Below are 17,114 nucleotides of genomic sequence, written 5' to 3' on the forward strand. Positions count from 1 at the left end.
GCAAATGTTAAAGAGAACTTACCTAAACTTCTTAAGATATAGATTTATAGGCTTATGTTTTTGATAGATACTATCTTGACCCATTTCTGTTCCCCTATTGCCACTGGTCAGCATCATTTCACGTGCTGGTATCCACATACTCATCCATTGAGATTCGTTGATTCCACGTTTAAGTAGATTAAGTTTAGATAATATCCTGCCATCTGTGGAACTTGTGATAGGTAGCCGGGTCTAACATGTTATTGTTGAGTAAGTAGATAGACTTGAGTGAGTTAAATAATTGTAATATCATGACTGATTTGACATGGCACATCTTTTACATAGAAGTGAAGTTCATATTTATTTTTAAACAATTGGTTATATCATTACTAAATTATTAGTTTTCTCAGAAAATCTTTTCAGCCTGGTTTTGAGTAACAGCATGTCTCATACTAAGCTAATGCCTTTTCAAGGACATTAAGAATGCTGAGCTTGCTCTGTTCGAACTGAGCCGAGTAATTACCTTGGAACCAGATCGTCCAGAGGTATTTGAGCAGCGAGCAGAAGTGAGTGTGGTTTTCTTTTTCCCTCTGTCGTTATTGGATTAGTTGAATCTCAATATTTTTCCTATCATTTTATTACTTGTAAATTTTAATGCTCCCTTAAAACCCTTATGTTTTTCTATGTAGGTACTTAATGCCTTTAAGCATGGTTGAAATTACTAGAAAACTATGGACCGAGTGATATTCCTGAACTAATACAGAAGAGTAATATTTAGTATGAAAATATGTGGTTATGATATGTACTACTTCTATAGCTATTCATTGAAAAACATAACACATATTTACTGTATATGTGCCCTACTCTAGCAAGACTTGATAGGACTGTTTGTCAAACTGGAATTCACAGCCCTTGGAAGTGTTCATTCTGCTGATGTGTATGTGTGTAAGCACTTACCTGTAATTCTTATGAGATAGACCTAGCTGCGTGGATACATAGATCAGGTGGATGATTACAGCCACATCTTAATGAAACTTGACATAGAGACAGATAACATGTGGTGAAGATGCCATGTAGTACTGGCTTAAGTAGACACGGGAGGTGCTTCTTTGGGAAGAGAAGAAGGGGAATGTTAGGAGTGTTTGCTGAGGCCATCAGAGGAAGCGAGGCTAGAGCTGATGCAATCCCATGGTGTGGTGGGGACAAGATGGAGGAGAGTGTGCAGCGCAGGGAAGAGAGTCTGTACAAAGGCATTCTGTTTTATGTTTTTAAGTGAAATGTGTTTATTTTACTTTCTGAAAATAATAAGCTATCTAGGCTTGATATGTGTTACTGTATTTAGTCTGAATAAAACAACTTTTAATCATCTGATATGATCTCATGGTTGAACTAAAGAAAAAGTTACTTTTTATTTTCTCTTTTGGGAGAGAAAACTAGTAAAGGAAGTGCTAAGGGTGTAGGAATTTAAAAACTGTATTTATGATATTTTTGTTCTCAAGATTATTGTGTCTTACAGTTCAGTCTCTTAAAGTGAATTTTTGTTTGGTTGGGGATTTGGCTTTTTGAATAAAATCTTTCTCAATGAATGATTTCATTTCTTACATCTTATCTATTTTTAATTGTAACCCTAAGGGTTAAGTGACTATAGTTTATCACTGCTTGAGACTTGCTGGTATTTAGTTGGTGTTTAGTGGCTAATTTGGTGACAACTTTGGTGATCATCTGCTTCTGGGAGAGGGGACTGATGCTTTTTCCCCTATATTACTCTGGTTTGTGTTAAAATCTGGTAAATCATGAATTAAATTAAGTATATTTAGGTAAGAATTATTTAACAGGTCTTTACAATTTGCATATCTCATAAAAAGCTACTGTTTATCAGAATGGCATTGGTAATTAGAAAAATAATTTTTAATTGTCTTATGTATAATAATATTCTCTTTTTCTGGCATTATTGGGCAATAATGTTACTACATACTGAATTTTCCAGCTAAATTATAACATACCATTTATATATGTCAGAAGTCATTTTATGAGAAATCTTTCACTTTCATGCTTTCTGAAATATTCTATATTTGATGAACATAAGTTAACTTTTTAAAGTTACTCATTATTATGCATATTGATTGTTGTGCTGGGATATAATAATTCAGTTATGTACCTAGGGGTTGATAAACTCGGGAGGGATGATTTTCCTTCCAAAATACAACCCCAGCCCACTGTGCTTTTTGAATTCTCAGACTTATATTCAATTTCTTTCCTCTTTCTGAGCTATCATGCTTACTACTGGTGATAGGCCTGCCCGAATCCTCTTTCTCGCTGATTTTAGAGTAGGAAATTATAAAATTTGGCAGAAATAACCTGTCTAATAGGGATAGAATAGGCTGGGCATAGTGGTTTATGCCTGTAATCCCAAAATTTTGGGAGGCCAACACAGCAGGATTGCTCAAGGCCAAGAGTTTAAGACAAGCCTGGTCAATGTAGTGAGACCCCTACCTCTGCAAACAAATTTTAAAAAATAAATTAGCAGGGCATGATGGCACGACACTGTAGCCTAAACTACTCCAGGGGCTGAGGTAGGAGGATTGCATGAGTCCAGGAGTCCGAGGTTACAGTGAGCTGTGATTGTTCCACTACATTCCAGCTTGGGTGACAGAGTGAGACCCTGTCTCTAAAACAACAACAAAATAAACCCTAATTTAAGGACGTTTATTCAGGATAAAGTGCTTGGGCTTGATTGCATGAACACTGATACTCACTTTGGATTTTCTTATGTCTTTTTGGTTTACTTTTGCATTCTGAACTGTCTTCTGTATTTTCATGTTGCCTGAATACAACTGATTGCTGGCTCAAAAGAGCTTTTCCAAACAGGCTTGCAGATATTTTTCCTCCTACTCTGCAGATCATGACTCATGAGTTAAAAGTTGTTACACAAAAGGGCTGAAAGAGCATCTGGAATCTTAGAAGTTGTCATTCAGCTCTTCTTACCATAGAGGACAGAGCTAAAGTCCATGGCGGACTCTAATCTGTGTCCAATAATTTGTCTATTTTAATGGTTCAAAGTTGTCTTTCAGGTTAATTTTGACATCTTTGTGTATATATGCCAAATTTTGATTTAAAAGATAAAGTCAAGGAAAAAAAAATCACATTGTAAGAAAAGTAACATCTGGTACAACCCAGAATGTGAAATAGTGACAAGGCAGTTGCTGCAGTCGTAGTTCATCAGTCTCCTGCTTGACTAGACAAAGATTAGTGGCACCTCAGCTGGTTGACTTTGAACACCACCACATAGTATATGGGGTCAAGGATTGCAGCCTGCTGAGAGTAATTTTGTGAGTGGAGTAGGGTGAAGTGGAATTGAAGAGTCAAAAACATTGGGATTTTAGGGTTGGTCATTGGTATTTTTCCTGATTACATGTTTGGGATTTCTAGATTCTGTCCCCTCTGGGACGAATTAATGAAGCAGTGAATGACCTCACTAAAGCTATCCAACTGCAGCCTTCAGCACGGCTGTACAGACATCGGGGAACCTTGTACTTCATATCAGAGGTGACTTGTTTTTGTCTTGAAGTATTTCTTTTTATGATGATGAAAATTTCATTTTTCCCTTGACCTCAGAAAGTGACTCTTCGATAGATTTGGCCTTTGGCTGTTTAGTAATATATCTGTGTCATAAGAGTTATAGGCCGGGCGCGGTGGCTCACACCTGTAATCCCAGCACTTTGGGAGGCTGAGGCAGGAGGATCACGAGGTCAGGAGATCGAGACCATCCTGGCTAACACAGTGAAACCCAGTCTCTACTAAAAATACAAAAAAATTAGCCGGGCGAGGTGGTGGGCGCCTGTAGTCCCAGCTACTCAGGAGGCTGAGGCAGGAGAATGGCGTGAACCCGGGAGGCGGAGCTTGCAGTGAGCAAAGATCCTGCCACAGCACTCCAGCCTGGGCAACAGAGCGAGACTCCGTCTCAAAAAAATAAATAAATAAATAAATAAAAATAAAGAATTATAAAAGCATTTTCTATAGCTGAAATTAAACCCAGTGGAGAACATTAAATACTAAAAACATTTTCTTGTTGGAGCTGTCAGTAATAACTAATTCTGGACTGGCATTTAAAAAAAGAGAAAGATAAATTTATTTGTGGATTGTATGTCAATCTTCCTTGCAAATGTCATCATAGAGAAGCAGGTGTGCATGTTGTCAATGTGATTATTAAACTTAGAGGTACAATTTGAATTTCTTTGGGTTTCACAACCCAAGAAACATACCCTGAGCTAGCATGGCTTTCCAGACTATAGCTTCTCTATGTAAGTGACCCAAGCCTAACAAGATTGTCTTTTATCATCAGAGTGACATTTATGATTGCCACAATTATTTCTGTGGCTTATAGTACTTTAAATAACAATTTTCTGTGCCAAAGAAAATATATTAAAAGAGTCTCAGCATAACAGATTTTAATATTAATCTGTGGCACAATTATTTTGGGACTATCCAGTATGATAAAATGCTAGTACCAGAAATTTCTCTGACAGATTATTGCTATAATACTATTTGAGATAAATTTTTTTGTAGTTAAGACAGAGTGCTTAATTAAACCTTTGTCAGTTTTTCTCACAATCGCTTTTCTTAAAAAGCTCCCAACTATTTGAATGAGTAGTATAAGCATTTAACCAATATATAGTATCATGAAATGTTTCCTTTGAAGCCAAAAAGGGCAGAGGATGAACTGAGATATTTTTTCTCTACCAGTCAAAAATTAGGAAATGTTCACATATCTAATAAATACTATTTTATTTTTTCCCCCACTCTCCTTCTTGTAGGACTATGCAACAGCCCATGAAGACTTTCAGCAGTCCTTAGAACTGAACAAAAACCAGCCTATAGCTATGCTATACAAAGGTTTAACTTTCTTTCACAGAGGACTTCTGAAGGTGAAAGTGTTGTGCATATGTGTACCATATGATGACTCTGCTTCTCTTTTGTGGGTGGGAGGAATTTCTTTTACTTGATGGCTGATCTGATGTAGAAGGTAATCTGAATCAGCATATTTTTTATTTATTGAGCTTTTACTCTTTGCTGGGTTCCTGGAGGGAGATACAGAAAGAGAAAGGATCAAAGGTTAATAAGTGGGAGAAATGATACTTTACCTTTATAGAGGATACAGTTTGCAAAGCTTTTTCCACATACAATTTATCATATGGTAAACATACTCAAGAACATAATATAAACAAAGTGCTTTGAAAATGTAGATAAGAAAGATTCACTGGAACTGCAGAGTTAGAGAAAGTTCCAAAGAACAGGTGGACTTTGTCCTGGAGCTGGAAGACTGATTGGGATTTGGGGGTGGAAGTGGGAGAAGAAAAGCCCATCAGGCAGAGAGGAAAGCGTGGGTGAAGACTTGGGGAGATGGAAATATGGGCAGTTCACAGAGTGGGAAGTAGTTGGGTGTGGTTTAAGGGAGATGAAGCTGGAAGGTCGGTGGAGGGCAGGTCCTTATCCTGGAGTACTGTGCTAAGCATTTTGACTCAAATTTGCAGGCCAGAGGAGCTATAAATTCTAGATTGCCAAAATGCATAGGTTCCAGCACTGAGACCAAATCTGTAATTTAGAAAGTCGATTCTGACAGCATGGTGGCTGAGGAGATGGGGGGCAGAAGGACTGACAGGGTGACATTGGTTGGGTCTAGGTCAGTGGGCATGAAACTGGACCCAGCTCCTTGAGAGACCACAGGGACAGGTTGGGAGACCCTTCTGAGATTGACTGTATTAGTATCACTTGAGGACTGCCTGACTGCTGGGCAGAGGAGGTAGAGGGAAACAGGAAAGCTATCTGAACTGACTGAAAGTATGGGCAGAAATGTGGCCTCTAGCCTGGCCCTTCCTCCTGCCCAGGCACTCGATTCCATGTTCTGATTCTGTGCGGGGAACCCATCGTGAGAAGGCTTGTGCCAGAAGCCGCGGGCCTGGAACCTGACGAGGAGCTGCCTCTCTCACCTGGGCTTCCTTAGTGCCGCTCAAGGCCTGCCACATAGTAGGTGCTCTCACAAAGGACACATCCAAGCTACCTGATGGAAGACAGACGGGCCTGAGAATGAAATAGAGTCAGCCTGCACTACTGAAAAGCGATTCATTCTGATAGGAGCCCCAGAAGGTGGTACTTAACGACAACTTTGAAGGCTGTGAAGAAATTCAGTAGTGTGTGGCAGGGATGTGTATTCTGACAGAAAGAACAGACATTTTATTATTGAAAGTGGTTTGAGGATCTGACATACATATATTTGGGTTGTGGGGAGAGTGTTTACCTGTGAAAAGGCTGCACATTGCAAATCCTCAGTGTTAAGGACAATGCCTGTCACATAGGAGGTGCTCAATATGTATTAGTGGAATAATGAATTTCAAGGACAGAGCATTGAAGTTGGTGTTGAAAGGTCTTGGTTTGAGCTCTTGCTCCAGGCTCCATGGGCAATCAGTTTCTCCTTCCACATCTATAAAGTGGAAACAATTCTACTTTCTGCCTCTTGGAGTGATCATGAGGATTCAATAAAAAACTCCATGTGAAAAGTACTTTGTAAGCTTTAAACAGGAACTGAATATTAATTATTATAGATTATTTTATCTGTGAAAATTTAAAATTTTACAGATTCTAAAAGAAAACTCCCATTCCACTAAAAGCCAAACCAAAAGGAATTTTGCAGATTCTATTTCATAAACCTCACATTCGTTTTGGAAGTATGTGGAGGATGCTCTTAATAAAGACCTTTCTCTTCCCTCATGATTCAAACTGGCAGCCATAGGCTTTGAGAGCAATTTCTTAAAACATGCTTTGAGCAGCTGCCAGGTGGACTTGTCCAGTTTATTTTGTATCTACCCTCTGTTCCTCTCATCTTCTCTGACAGTCACCTTAAATTTTAAAAATTCAGAACTTCAGTACTCTACTCAAAGAATATCCCTTGGATATCTCATGGAGGAGAAAAAGATTACAAATACAAAAAAATACCAAACTATTCCTATTAAGAGGTTGAAAATATTTTTAAAAATAAGCAAATGCAAACAATTTCACTTTTAATGTTGTTACTATAAAGCCAGGTTTAGGAATATGGACGGGGCTCTTTGGGGTATTTGAAAATGAGAATTTTTCAGAAAAGAGAAACTAACCACAAATTGCACAAGAACTGAAATTCAGTTTGATTTGCTTTAGATCTGCGTGATAAGAACCTAGAAACAGTGCTTTCATTTTGAGCGTTAGAAGCCCCTCAGCAAACTGGTCCTACCAAGTTATTTGGTGCTCTGTCCTTTTCACCATGCTCATAAGCACAGCATCAGCAAGTATAATAGATGGGAACTCTTGCTTTGCGTTTTTATAGATCTGCTGTCTGGGGAGGTTAGAGTGGTTACTTACCGTCTCCTTCATCTCAACGGCATCCCCGTGAGGTATAGAAGGAGTGGAGGGTGTCCCTGTTACACAGGTCGGAAAACTGAGTTCATAGTGAAATGGCTGAATTAATAAATGAACTTTGTTTAGATTTTTTTGTTTCTCTTGTTAACCTTAGAGACAAGTATTAAATGGACCAATAAGTTTGAGCTATTTTTATATCCTAAAGGTGGTCTCTCTTGGCCAACAGCAATTTAAAAATTAATTAAGTAGGTGATTGCTTATTTACTATATGATGTAATACGTTAGAAGTATATTAAGCAATATTACAAATTTTATGACTATTCAATTCAGGGGTTATATCAGGCATTTTGGATCTTCCTAGGGAAACAACAAAAGCTTTTCTATTGAATCCCATTGTTTTATCTATGTTGTAAGGATATTTCACAAACCATGTGTCCCAAGCACCATCAGCCTTCACTTTGAGAGTTTTCTGAGAGTGTTCTCTTAGTTAACAAGGAACAGCCCTAGGGTGGTGGTTGCCTGTCAACTAGTAGGAAAGATGGGGACTGAAAATGGTGGGATGGCATTTGCCAAGCAAATTAATTCAGAGCCAGTTCATATGCTTAGAAATTGATTCATTCAAACGTAGTTTCTTTGTTCCCAACGCCTTAAAATCTTGATTCTACTATGTCCCCTCTTTGGCAGAATGAGGTAGAGAGCTGTGCAGTGATTAGACAGGAACCCTGAAACCAAAGACTCTTAAAAGCTGAAGAGAAATCAGACTTTGAAGAACTGTGGCGTCCAAGCATGCTGTAAGTGGAGTGGGCAGCCCCCTGGGCGTCTCCACCTAGCTGTCCACGAGCACTCCAGACTTAACACGCCCCGATGGGCTCATTATTCCCTCCTGCCCCACCCCATCCCCACCTGCAGCTGCCCTTTCTCCTGTACTTCCTTACTTAGTTAATGCTCTCGCCACCCACCCGAGCTCTTCAGCTTAAAAGCTTCCTACCCTTTCTTCTCCCTCATCTCCCATACCCAGGCAGCCACCAAACTCTGTTGTAGTTTGCGTTTCAAAATGTCTCCTGAGGTTGACCCTTCTTTTCTCTCCTCAGAGACAGTTTCTTAGTTTGAGCTTTCATTATCTCTTGCTCCAACTACTGCAGCAACTCCCTCATTTGGCTCCCTGTCTCCATTCTCTTCCCTCCCTAGTCTGTCTTTGTTGCTGCTAGTAGTAATCCTCTCTAAAAAGTACATTTCCTGAGGACATGCACCTGTGTGAAGCCCCCTAGTCCTCACTGCCTGCACAGTTTGGCCCAGGAGGCCCTTCCTTTCCTGGCCCAGCTTTCCACATTAGCGTGGTCTCCCATCTTTTCCCTCTCCCCTGTACCCACCCATACACCCTGCACTCCTGCCTCACTAAATTTTCCACCATTTCTGAGTGATCTATGCCACTGTACAGTACTATTTCCCCCTCCAAAATGCCCTGTTTCTTTACCAAATTCCTTTTCATTCTCCAAGACCCACTCAATTGTCACTTCCTCCCTGAAGCCTGTTCTGTTACCCCAGGCTCAGTTAGTGGATTCTTTCTCTTCATTCTCAGGGACTTACTGATATCTCTTGTAGCTCTTAATTTGTATTCCGATAACCTGGTGACACAATTGGCTTTCTAACTAGACTCCATTCTTAGAGGACAGAGATAATGACTGGCTCATCCTTGCCTCCCCTGCACCTCACACTGTCTCCGGCACATAGTAAGCACTCAATACATGTTTACTGAATTAAGAATAGAGTGGTAAACTCTTAAAAGATCAAGGTTACACCGTGGCAAGAAGCCAAACTAAAAGTGATCTTTAACATTTCTTAAATGTTAAAGTTTATCCATTCCCATCTCTCTACCCAACTGTAGATATACAGCAGGAGTCCTTAATTAGTAGATTGTCATCCCATTGTTGCCTTTGAAGAGTTTGCACACCAGCCTCTCTTGTCCTGCTGTCTCCCTTTCAGAGAAAATCAAGGTGCAGGGAATGAATGCCTTTTTGAAAGCGATTAGAATTTTACTGCTTTTGCAAAACAATTTTGTGTGCCTTACCAAATCATTAAATATTTATTGAGTGCCTACCATGTGCAAAGTATGTGACATCTTCAGTAGTTTTCTTCTATGAATTATCTAATCATGTGTAAAATTATCTAAAGTCAAGTCTTTTGCATTAAAGCTATTAGAGATCATGATGCCTTATAGCAGGTAACTTTAGTAAGTATGTCTTTTCCTTAGGAAAAGTGTTAGTAAGCTATATAGTCATAATTTTTTTATTGCAGTGTATGAGTCACAGTGAAAAGTACATTTAACATTGGTTAAAACCTAGGTTGTTTCTACTTAAATAGAATGGGTCATTTGATTAATAGTTTTCATAGATGGAGAGGGAGTTAGGCAGTAGCCAAGTATACCGTGCATTTCCAAGGACAGCTTTCCAAAGCATAGCGCCTGCTTAGCAGTTCTCACTGTCTTAGCCACAGACTTGGTGTTAGGCAGACCCCAAACACCTCCAACTTAAGGTTTTTGTTTTGTTTTATTTTACTTTTTCTTTTTCCTTGTAGATCACGGGAATCCTTCAGATGGTGAATCTAGGAGCCTTTTTGCTTGTTTTATAAACAGTTTCACATTGGGCTTTCTTTTTTGTCTCTCGTTTCAATTTTAAATGTTGCCAGTTATGATCGTTTTAAATTATTTCACACAGCTGTTAGGCTTGCTTTTGGTCCTAGGGCCTTTATTAATTAAGGATATGATATTAATAATATGAAGGTGAAGTGATTAGTATTCAAAGTTTTAATGAAGTAGCCAGTAATAAAGTAGGTAAAATGGAAAGCTGATTTCCCATTGTAAAGGGGAGAAATTTAAGGCTCGTATTTTTCATAGTAATGCATTTGTTTACTGAAATTAAATCCTTCTGACTTATAGTTTATTGCATTTTCTGCCTGTCTTTTTTTAAAGTCCTCCTATTTAAAAGAAAATCTGTCAGACTATGTAGGATATATATTTAAATCCTTTTATGATTTAAGTGAAACTCAATTTTAACAGTTATGCAAATGAAATAATTTTCTGTACACTTTTTACAGGAAGCTATTGAATCCTTCAAAGAAGCTTTGAAGCAGAAAGTTGATTTTATTGATGCATATAAAAGTCTAGGGCAGGCATATAGGTGAGTAAAATAATAACAGTTGGGGTAGGAGGGAGGCTGAAGAGTGGGGAGACAAGATAGCTTCACATAATATTTTAAAAGAAATGGTATTTCTTAACCAAAGGAGATGGGTGTTTTGAATTGCACAAGTATGTATAGATTTGTTGATATTTTCTCTGGAATGCAGAAAAAATTGTATTAGAGGATGTCATGATACACAGTATTCTCTCTTAACTTCAGTGTGTGTGTTGGTCTAGAAAATGTTCGTCCTTCAAGGGTTGTTGTTTTGAATAGTGGCATTATAAGCTGTTGGGGTATAGATGCTGTTGCTACTTTCTTAGACAGTAACTAAGGTAAATTTCGTATGATCTCTTTGAAAAGTCCTAGAATGAAGGGATGGAAAAGTTGTGATTATAATGTACATCTATTGAGAATGAAAAGTTGTAACTAGAACTTGGCTTCCTGACCCCATGCATTGCCCATGCATTGCCCTGATGAATAGAGCTATTGTGACTTTTGGCTTAAAAAAAAAAAAAAAAAAAGTAAGCCAGGAGAGGTGGCTCACACCTGTAATCCCAGCATTTTTGGAGGCTGAAGCAGGCATATCCCTTGAGATCAGCAGTTCGAGACCAGCCTGGCCAACATGGTGAGACCCCCATGTCTACTAAAAATACAAAAATAGCCGGGCATGGTGGTGGGTGCCTGTAATCCCAGCTACATGGGAGGCTGAGGCTGGAGAATCGCTTGAACCCAGGAGTCAGAGGTTGCAGTAAGCCGAGATCGTGCCACTGCACTCTAGCTTGGGCGACAGAGCGAGACTCCGTCTCAAAACAGAAAAAAAAAAAAGTATATTGTGTTATGAAAACGAGGTAGGATGGCATGAGTGAAGGAGCTCATGACTTAGTTCTGCCTTGGTCATTCTGCAGGTATGAGTGCTTAACTTCTCTGAGCTTCTGGCTTCTCACTTGTAAAGGTGCCGCAAAAGCTAGAAAAGAAAGATAGTGACAGAAAGTCCCTTTATCAGGTACCTTATTCTGGAAGGATTATATTCAAGAGCTTATTTATCTGATAGTTTGAGGAACTCTTATACTAACTTGGAAAAAGTGTGTCTGGATTTGTTTGGGGTTTAAGGGATGATATTTATGCTTCCTGTCTCACAGAATTATTGAATAGAAATTGAAAACAGATTTGAAAGCACCTTGTAAAGTGCTGTATGAATGTAAGCAGGAATTATATTTTTTAAAAATGTCCATTATTTATAGAGAATTGATGTATAGAACATTTTGAAGTTTCTTCTATTTTTTTGTAATATATAAAAGAATGAACAGCTAGGCTCTGAGGCATGTGCCTGTGGTCCCAGCTTTTCAGAAGGTGAGGTGAGAGCATCACCTGAGCCCAGGAGGCTGATTTCAGCCTGTGCAATGCAGTGAGACCCGGTTTCTAAACCTATTTAAAAAGCAAATAAAGAGCAGATTGATCCATAACAACCATTTCCATTCTGGAATGGTTACAATTCTAAAATACACTTCTTTTTTCAGAATTCTAAATTATATAACGATTTACTAGATTTTAAGCAAAGCAACTTTGGTGACCAAAAAAAAAAAAAATGCATTTTTAAGGCTATGAATTTGATTGAGAATGATGAACTATTTAGGATTATAATTGGTATACTTTTTTCCAAATGGGAAAAGTATGTTTTTATCCATATATTAAAATTTACACACAGTTCTTTAGGGTTTGGGACTCATTGTGAATAATCAAGGAGAGGGGTTTGAATAAGCATCTGCCTTTGGAAATCAGCAGATGAATTTTCCCCACAGAATTTCAAGAGCTCTGTGGTTATCCTATAAGCTGGTAAGATTAGAAGTAAGTAGAATGTAATGTGTCAGAGGCTATAAAAAAGTAACAAAGGGAACACCCGCATCAAGGTATCTTGTTTACATATTGGTCCATAATTTTGAGGACAGCTTATTCTGTATGTTGCCTATAATGTCTATACTGTATTCATAACTATTATCAAATACCTAGAGAACTGGGCAATTTTGAAGCAGCCACCGAGAGCTTTCAAAAGGCACTGTTGCTCAACCAAAATCACGTGCAAACCCTCCAGCTCCGGGGAATGATGCTCTACCACCACGGCAGCTTACAGGAAGCCCTCAAGAACTTTAAGGTGAGCATCTGTAAATAAGAACACTGTAATTGGAATTCTTGGATTATTCTTCAGTGAAGTTTAGTGAAATGAATAGAGAAGGGGGACTGAGAATAGTGTTTCCACTCCCACCAAAAGAGAGAGAAGAAATCATTGCCCTTGTCCTAGAGACAAGGTCTGGTTTAACCTGGAGGGAAAACTAATTCCGGAGTAAAGAATAAGGCATTTCAAAGTTTTCTTAAACTCTATTGATACTAATGCAGCATTTTGTCCTCAGCGGTGTCTGCAGCTAGAGCCGTATAACGAAGTGTGCCAGTATATGAAAGGGCTCAGCCACGTTGCCATGGGGCAGTTTTATGAAGGCATAAAAGCACAAACAAAAGTTATGCTGAATGATCCTCTCCCAGGCCAGAAGGCTAGCCCTGAGTATCTTAAAGTGAAGTATCTCCGAGGTAAGTCAGAAAATCATAGAATTGTTGGATTTTCATGCTCAAAGCTGTAGAAATCATATTACTTGACTCTTATGTTCCATATGAAACAGTGGAGTCTGAAGGAGGCTAGGTGACTTGTCCACAGCCACGCCTTGTCAGTGCTAGTGTTGAGACTAGATGTTTATATCTTCGAAAGATCAGTCGAATGCGTTTTCTACCACTTTTTAAATTTTTACTTTCTAAAGTTAAAACATTTTTTACTTAAGTTGAAAAGCCATATTTTGAACTAAATGTGACAAGCATCTGGAGTATTTGTGTCTCATCACATGTCCCAAGAATACAGGAAGGGCAGGAAACTGACATTCTGTGAGGTTATTACTGTTTTTTTGTTTTGTTTTGAGACGGAGTCTTGCTCTGTCACCAGGCTGGAGTACAGTGGTGCAATCTCAGCTCACAGCAAGCTCCGCCTCCCAGTTCATCCCATTCTCCTGCCTCAGCCTCCTAAGTAGCTGAGACTACAGGGATGCGCCACCATGCCCAGCTAATTTTTGTATTTTTCATAGAGACAGAGTTTCACCATATTGGCCAGGATGGTCTCGACCTCTTGACCTGCCTCGGCCTCCCAAAGTGCTGGGATTACAGGTGTGAGCCACCGTGCCCAGCCAGTTCTTACTGTTAAATGTGAACTTGGTATATTTGACTTGTCATTCCTTCATATCAAAATTCTCATATATTTTGGAGAAATATGAGGTGAAGAAGAAAGCAAATCTTGCCGTTACCCTTTTATTAGTTGTAGTTTTACTCGCCTTTTATCTCCTGTCTCTGAAGACAGTTTTTTTTATTAAAGCTTACATTTTTTTTTGTTATTGTGAGCCCTTTATACCATGACTGTCCAAAAGAAAAAAAAGTAGAATGCTGTGTGTGTAATTTTAATTTGTAGTAGCCACATTAAAAAAGTGAAAATCAAAGAAGTGGAATTAATTTTAATAACGTATAATTTTAAATTCAGTATATCCAAAATATCAGTTCAACATATAACATAATTAATATGAAACTGCTATTCATTAGATACTTCACATTATTTTTTGTAACTAAGTCTTTGAAATCTGATATATATTTTATGCTATAGTACATCTCAATTTGGATGTTAAATTTTCATTGGAAATACTTGATCTGAATTTAGAATTTATAATATTTATAGTTGAAAAAGTAGGTTCATATGTGCAAGTCGTTTCAAACATACTGAAGTTTTCTAATGATTGAATCAAGTATCAGTTTGTAGGTTTAAATTAATTCAAATTAAATAAAATTTAAAACCCAGTTTCAATCACCCTAGCCTCATTAAGTATCCAATAGCCAGGTGCCTTGGGGCTACCTGTTGGACAACATCTTTCTTTACCCTGAATTACAATTCCCTTTTTTCCTGGTTTAGCAGAGCTTGCACTTGTGAATTATAGGCAGAAGGGGCAGGTACTCTGTACTTTGGGTTTTTTCCTACACTGCTTTCATAGAGATAAGCATCAGTCCATTAGTCAGTTGGTGAAATCATATACCCAATTAATCTGTATACCAGTTGACAGAGTACCAGGCTCTGTCTGACACAGAACTTGGATTCTCAAGCTCTGGAATTGAAAACAATGAGATTTTTAGTGGTTTTCCTGGAAAGGTGATTAAAATTTAGCCAAAGTAGGCCAGGCGTGGTGGCTCACGCTTGTAATCCCAGCACTTTGGGAGGCCGAGGTGGGGGATCACGAGATCAGGAGATCGAGACCATCATGGCTAACACAGTGAAACCCCGTCTCTACTAAAAATACAAAAAGTAAGTCGGGTATGGTGGCGGGCACCTGTAGTCCTAGCTACTCTGGAGGTTGAGGCAGGAGAATGGCATGAACCCGGGAGGCAGAGCTTGCAGTGAGCCAAGATCTTGCCACTGCCCTCCAGCCTGGGCGACAGAGCGAGACTCCGTCTCAAAAAAAAAAAATTAGCCAAAGTAGAACCAGACTGACCGACTTATATTTGACCTTGTTATCTCAAGTCAGTGGCAGGTTACCTCTATCATATACTAATAGTGACTTACTAAAATTTAGAAACTCTTTTTAGAATTCTTATAAATGAAGAACAGCTTGTTACAAAGTATTTGTATGGCAGTTAGCCATAAGAAAGTTTCTTTAGCAGTATTTGGATGTGTCAGATCTCATTTCCTTTCTGCAGAGTATTCTCGATATCTTCATGCACACCTTGATACCCCCCTTACGGAATATAACATTGATGTAGATCTGCCTGGAAGCTTTAAAGACCACTGGGCTAAAAATCTGCCTTTCCTCATAGAAGACTATGAAGAGCAGCCAGGGTTGCAACCCCACATAAAGTAAGTGCTTTAGATGAAGATCATTTTTTTTTTCCTTTGTCAAAACTGAGCTATAAGCTGGGCATGGTGGCACGCTACCCCCTGTTACTTCAGAGGGTGAGGCAGGAGAATTGCCTGAGCCCAGGAGTTCAATCAAGCATGCTATCCTTGTGTCTGTGAATAGCCATCCATTGTACTGTAGCAACACAGCAGAGACCCCATCTCTAAAAACAAAACAAAACAAAAAACACCTATAGCAAACATCATTTTAACTAATGAAATGGTAGATACATTAACATTAGCATTGGGAGTCAAACCAAAAAGCCCAGAATCAGTGCTTCTCTGTAATAGTGAACCATAAGTCCTAGACAGTGCACAGAGAGAAGAAAAAGAAATCAGTGATACGGATTAGAAAGGAAAATAGAAAGCTGTCATTGTTTGCAGATCACATAATTTTCTACAAAGGAAACCTAGAAGATCTACAAATTATAGGAAATGAGATTTAGCAAAGTCATTGTTTATAATCAATATACAAGAATCAGTTACATTTCTATATATGAGTAACAAAAATATCATTTATAATAGTAACAAATACTTAGAAAAAATCTTACAAAATCTGTATAAAACCTGTATGGAGATCACAAAACTTAATTGAAAGTTACTAAGAAAACAAATAAATGGTGAGAAATACTATGTTCATGGATTGGAAGTTCAGTAACATTAGTAGGCCATTTCTCTGCAAATTAATTATAGATTTAATAAAATGCCATTCAAAATCCCAAGTTTTTTTGAGGCACTTGTTGAGCAAATTCTGTATATTCTATGGAAGAACAAAGGACCAAGAATAATTAAGATACTCCCAAAGAAGAGGATGCTCAGGCTTGAAGGGGAAGGTTCTCATCCTACCAGGTGGCAAAACTTAATATAATAATGAGCAGAATGGTATTGGTGCAGAGATAGACAATGGACTAAAGGAAGAGAATAGATACCTTAGATAAATGGTAAAGGTGTGTTACAGATCAGAATAGGACTGGTCAAGATGTGGGAGTGGGCCAATTAAGTTATTTTATGGATAAAATAAAATTGATATTTGTGATGGCATAGTAATCTAATTCCAAATGGATGAAAATCTGAAGTATGAATGGCAAAATATTTTAAACTTTAGGAGGAAATATAAACGAAGATGTTTACGACTTTGGGGTAGACAAGGATTTATTAAGAAGCACAAAGCATAGATTTGAAACAAAAAGATTGATAAATTGGACTACATTGAACCTAAGAACTTCTGTTCAACAAATGACACCATAAGGAAAGAAAAATAAGCCCAAATTGAGTAAAGGTACTTGCAAACTTAATAACTGACCAAGAATTACTGTCCACATTTTTGAAGTGTCACTACAAATTTAAAAATAAGAGACAGCCAATAGAAAAGTGTGCAAAAGACATGAACAGGTAATTTTACCACGGGGAAAACATGAATGACAAACATGAAGACATACTTCAGTTCATAAATTAAGGCCTCATGAGATTTTTTTCAGCCACTAGATGAGCAAATGTTACAAAATCTGATAATAGTAATATTGGTCAGAAGGGAGATTATAGAGAACTTTTATACTCCTGATGAGAGTATAAGTTGCTACAACCACTTTGGAAAGCAGTTTGTC

At 38.2% G+C, this 17,114-nt stretch overlaps 1 protein-coding gene across 8 annotated transcripts in view; it reads left to right on the top strand.

Moving 5' to 3' along the window:
- Window positions 1-17,114, top strand: part of TTC13 (tetratricopeptide repeat domain 13) — a 109,951-nt gene that overhangs the window by 43,569 nt on the left and 49,268 nt on the right. For 4 of the 8 annotated variants that reach the window (XM_033199106.1, XM_033199107.1, XM_033199104.1 and 1 more), the window contains exons 6-12: window positions 453-545; window positions 3,409-3,525; window positions 4,794-4,904; window positions 10,462-10,544; window positions 12,552-12,693; window positions 12,950-13,124; window positions 15,315-15,471. In XM_033199106.1, the coding sequence (XP_033054997.1) occupies window positions 453-545; window positions 3,409-3,525; window positions 4,794-4,904; window positions 10,462-10,544; window positions 12,552-12,693; window positions 12,950-13,124; window positions 15,315-15,471 (878 nt within the window). The remainder of the gene's footprint in view (window positions 1-452; window positions 546-3,408; window positions 3,526-4,793; window positions 4,905-10,461; window positions 10,545-12,551; window positions 12,694-12,949; window positions 13,125-15,314; window positions 15,472-17,114) is intronic. The other 4 variants (XM_033199109.1, XM_033199108.1, XM_033199111.1 and 1 more) reach the window with 2 other exon arrangements.

The sequence above is a fragment of the Trachypithecus francoisi genome, unplaced genomic scaffold (assembly GCF_009764315.1).
Source record: "Trachypithecus francoisi isolate TF-2019V2 unplaced genomic scaffold, Tfra_2.0 Lachesis_group5, whole genome shotgun sequence".
Taxonomy (NCBI): domain Eukaryota; kingdom Metazoa; phylum Chordata; class Mammalia; order Primates; family Cercopithecidae; genus Trachypithecus; species Trachypithecus francoisi.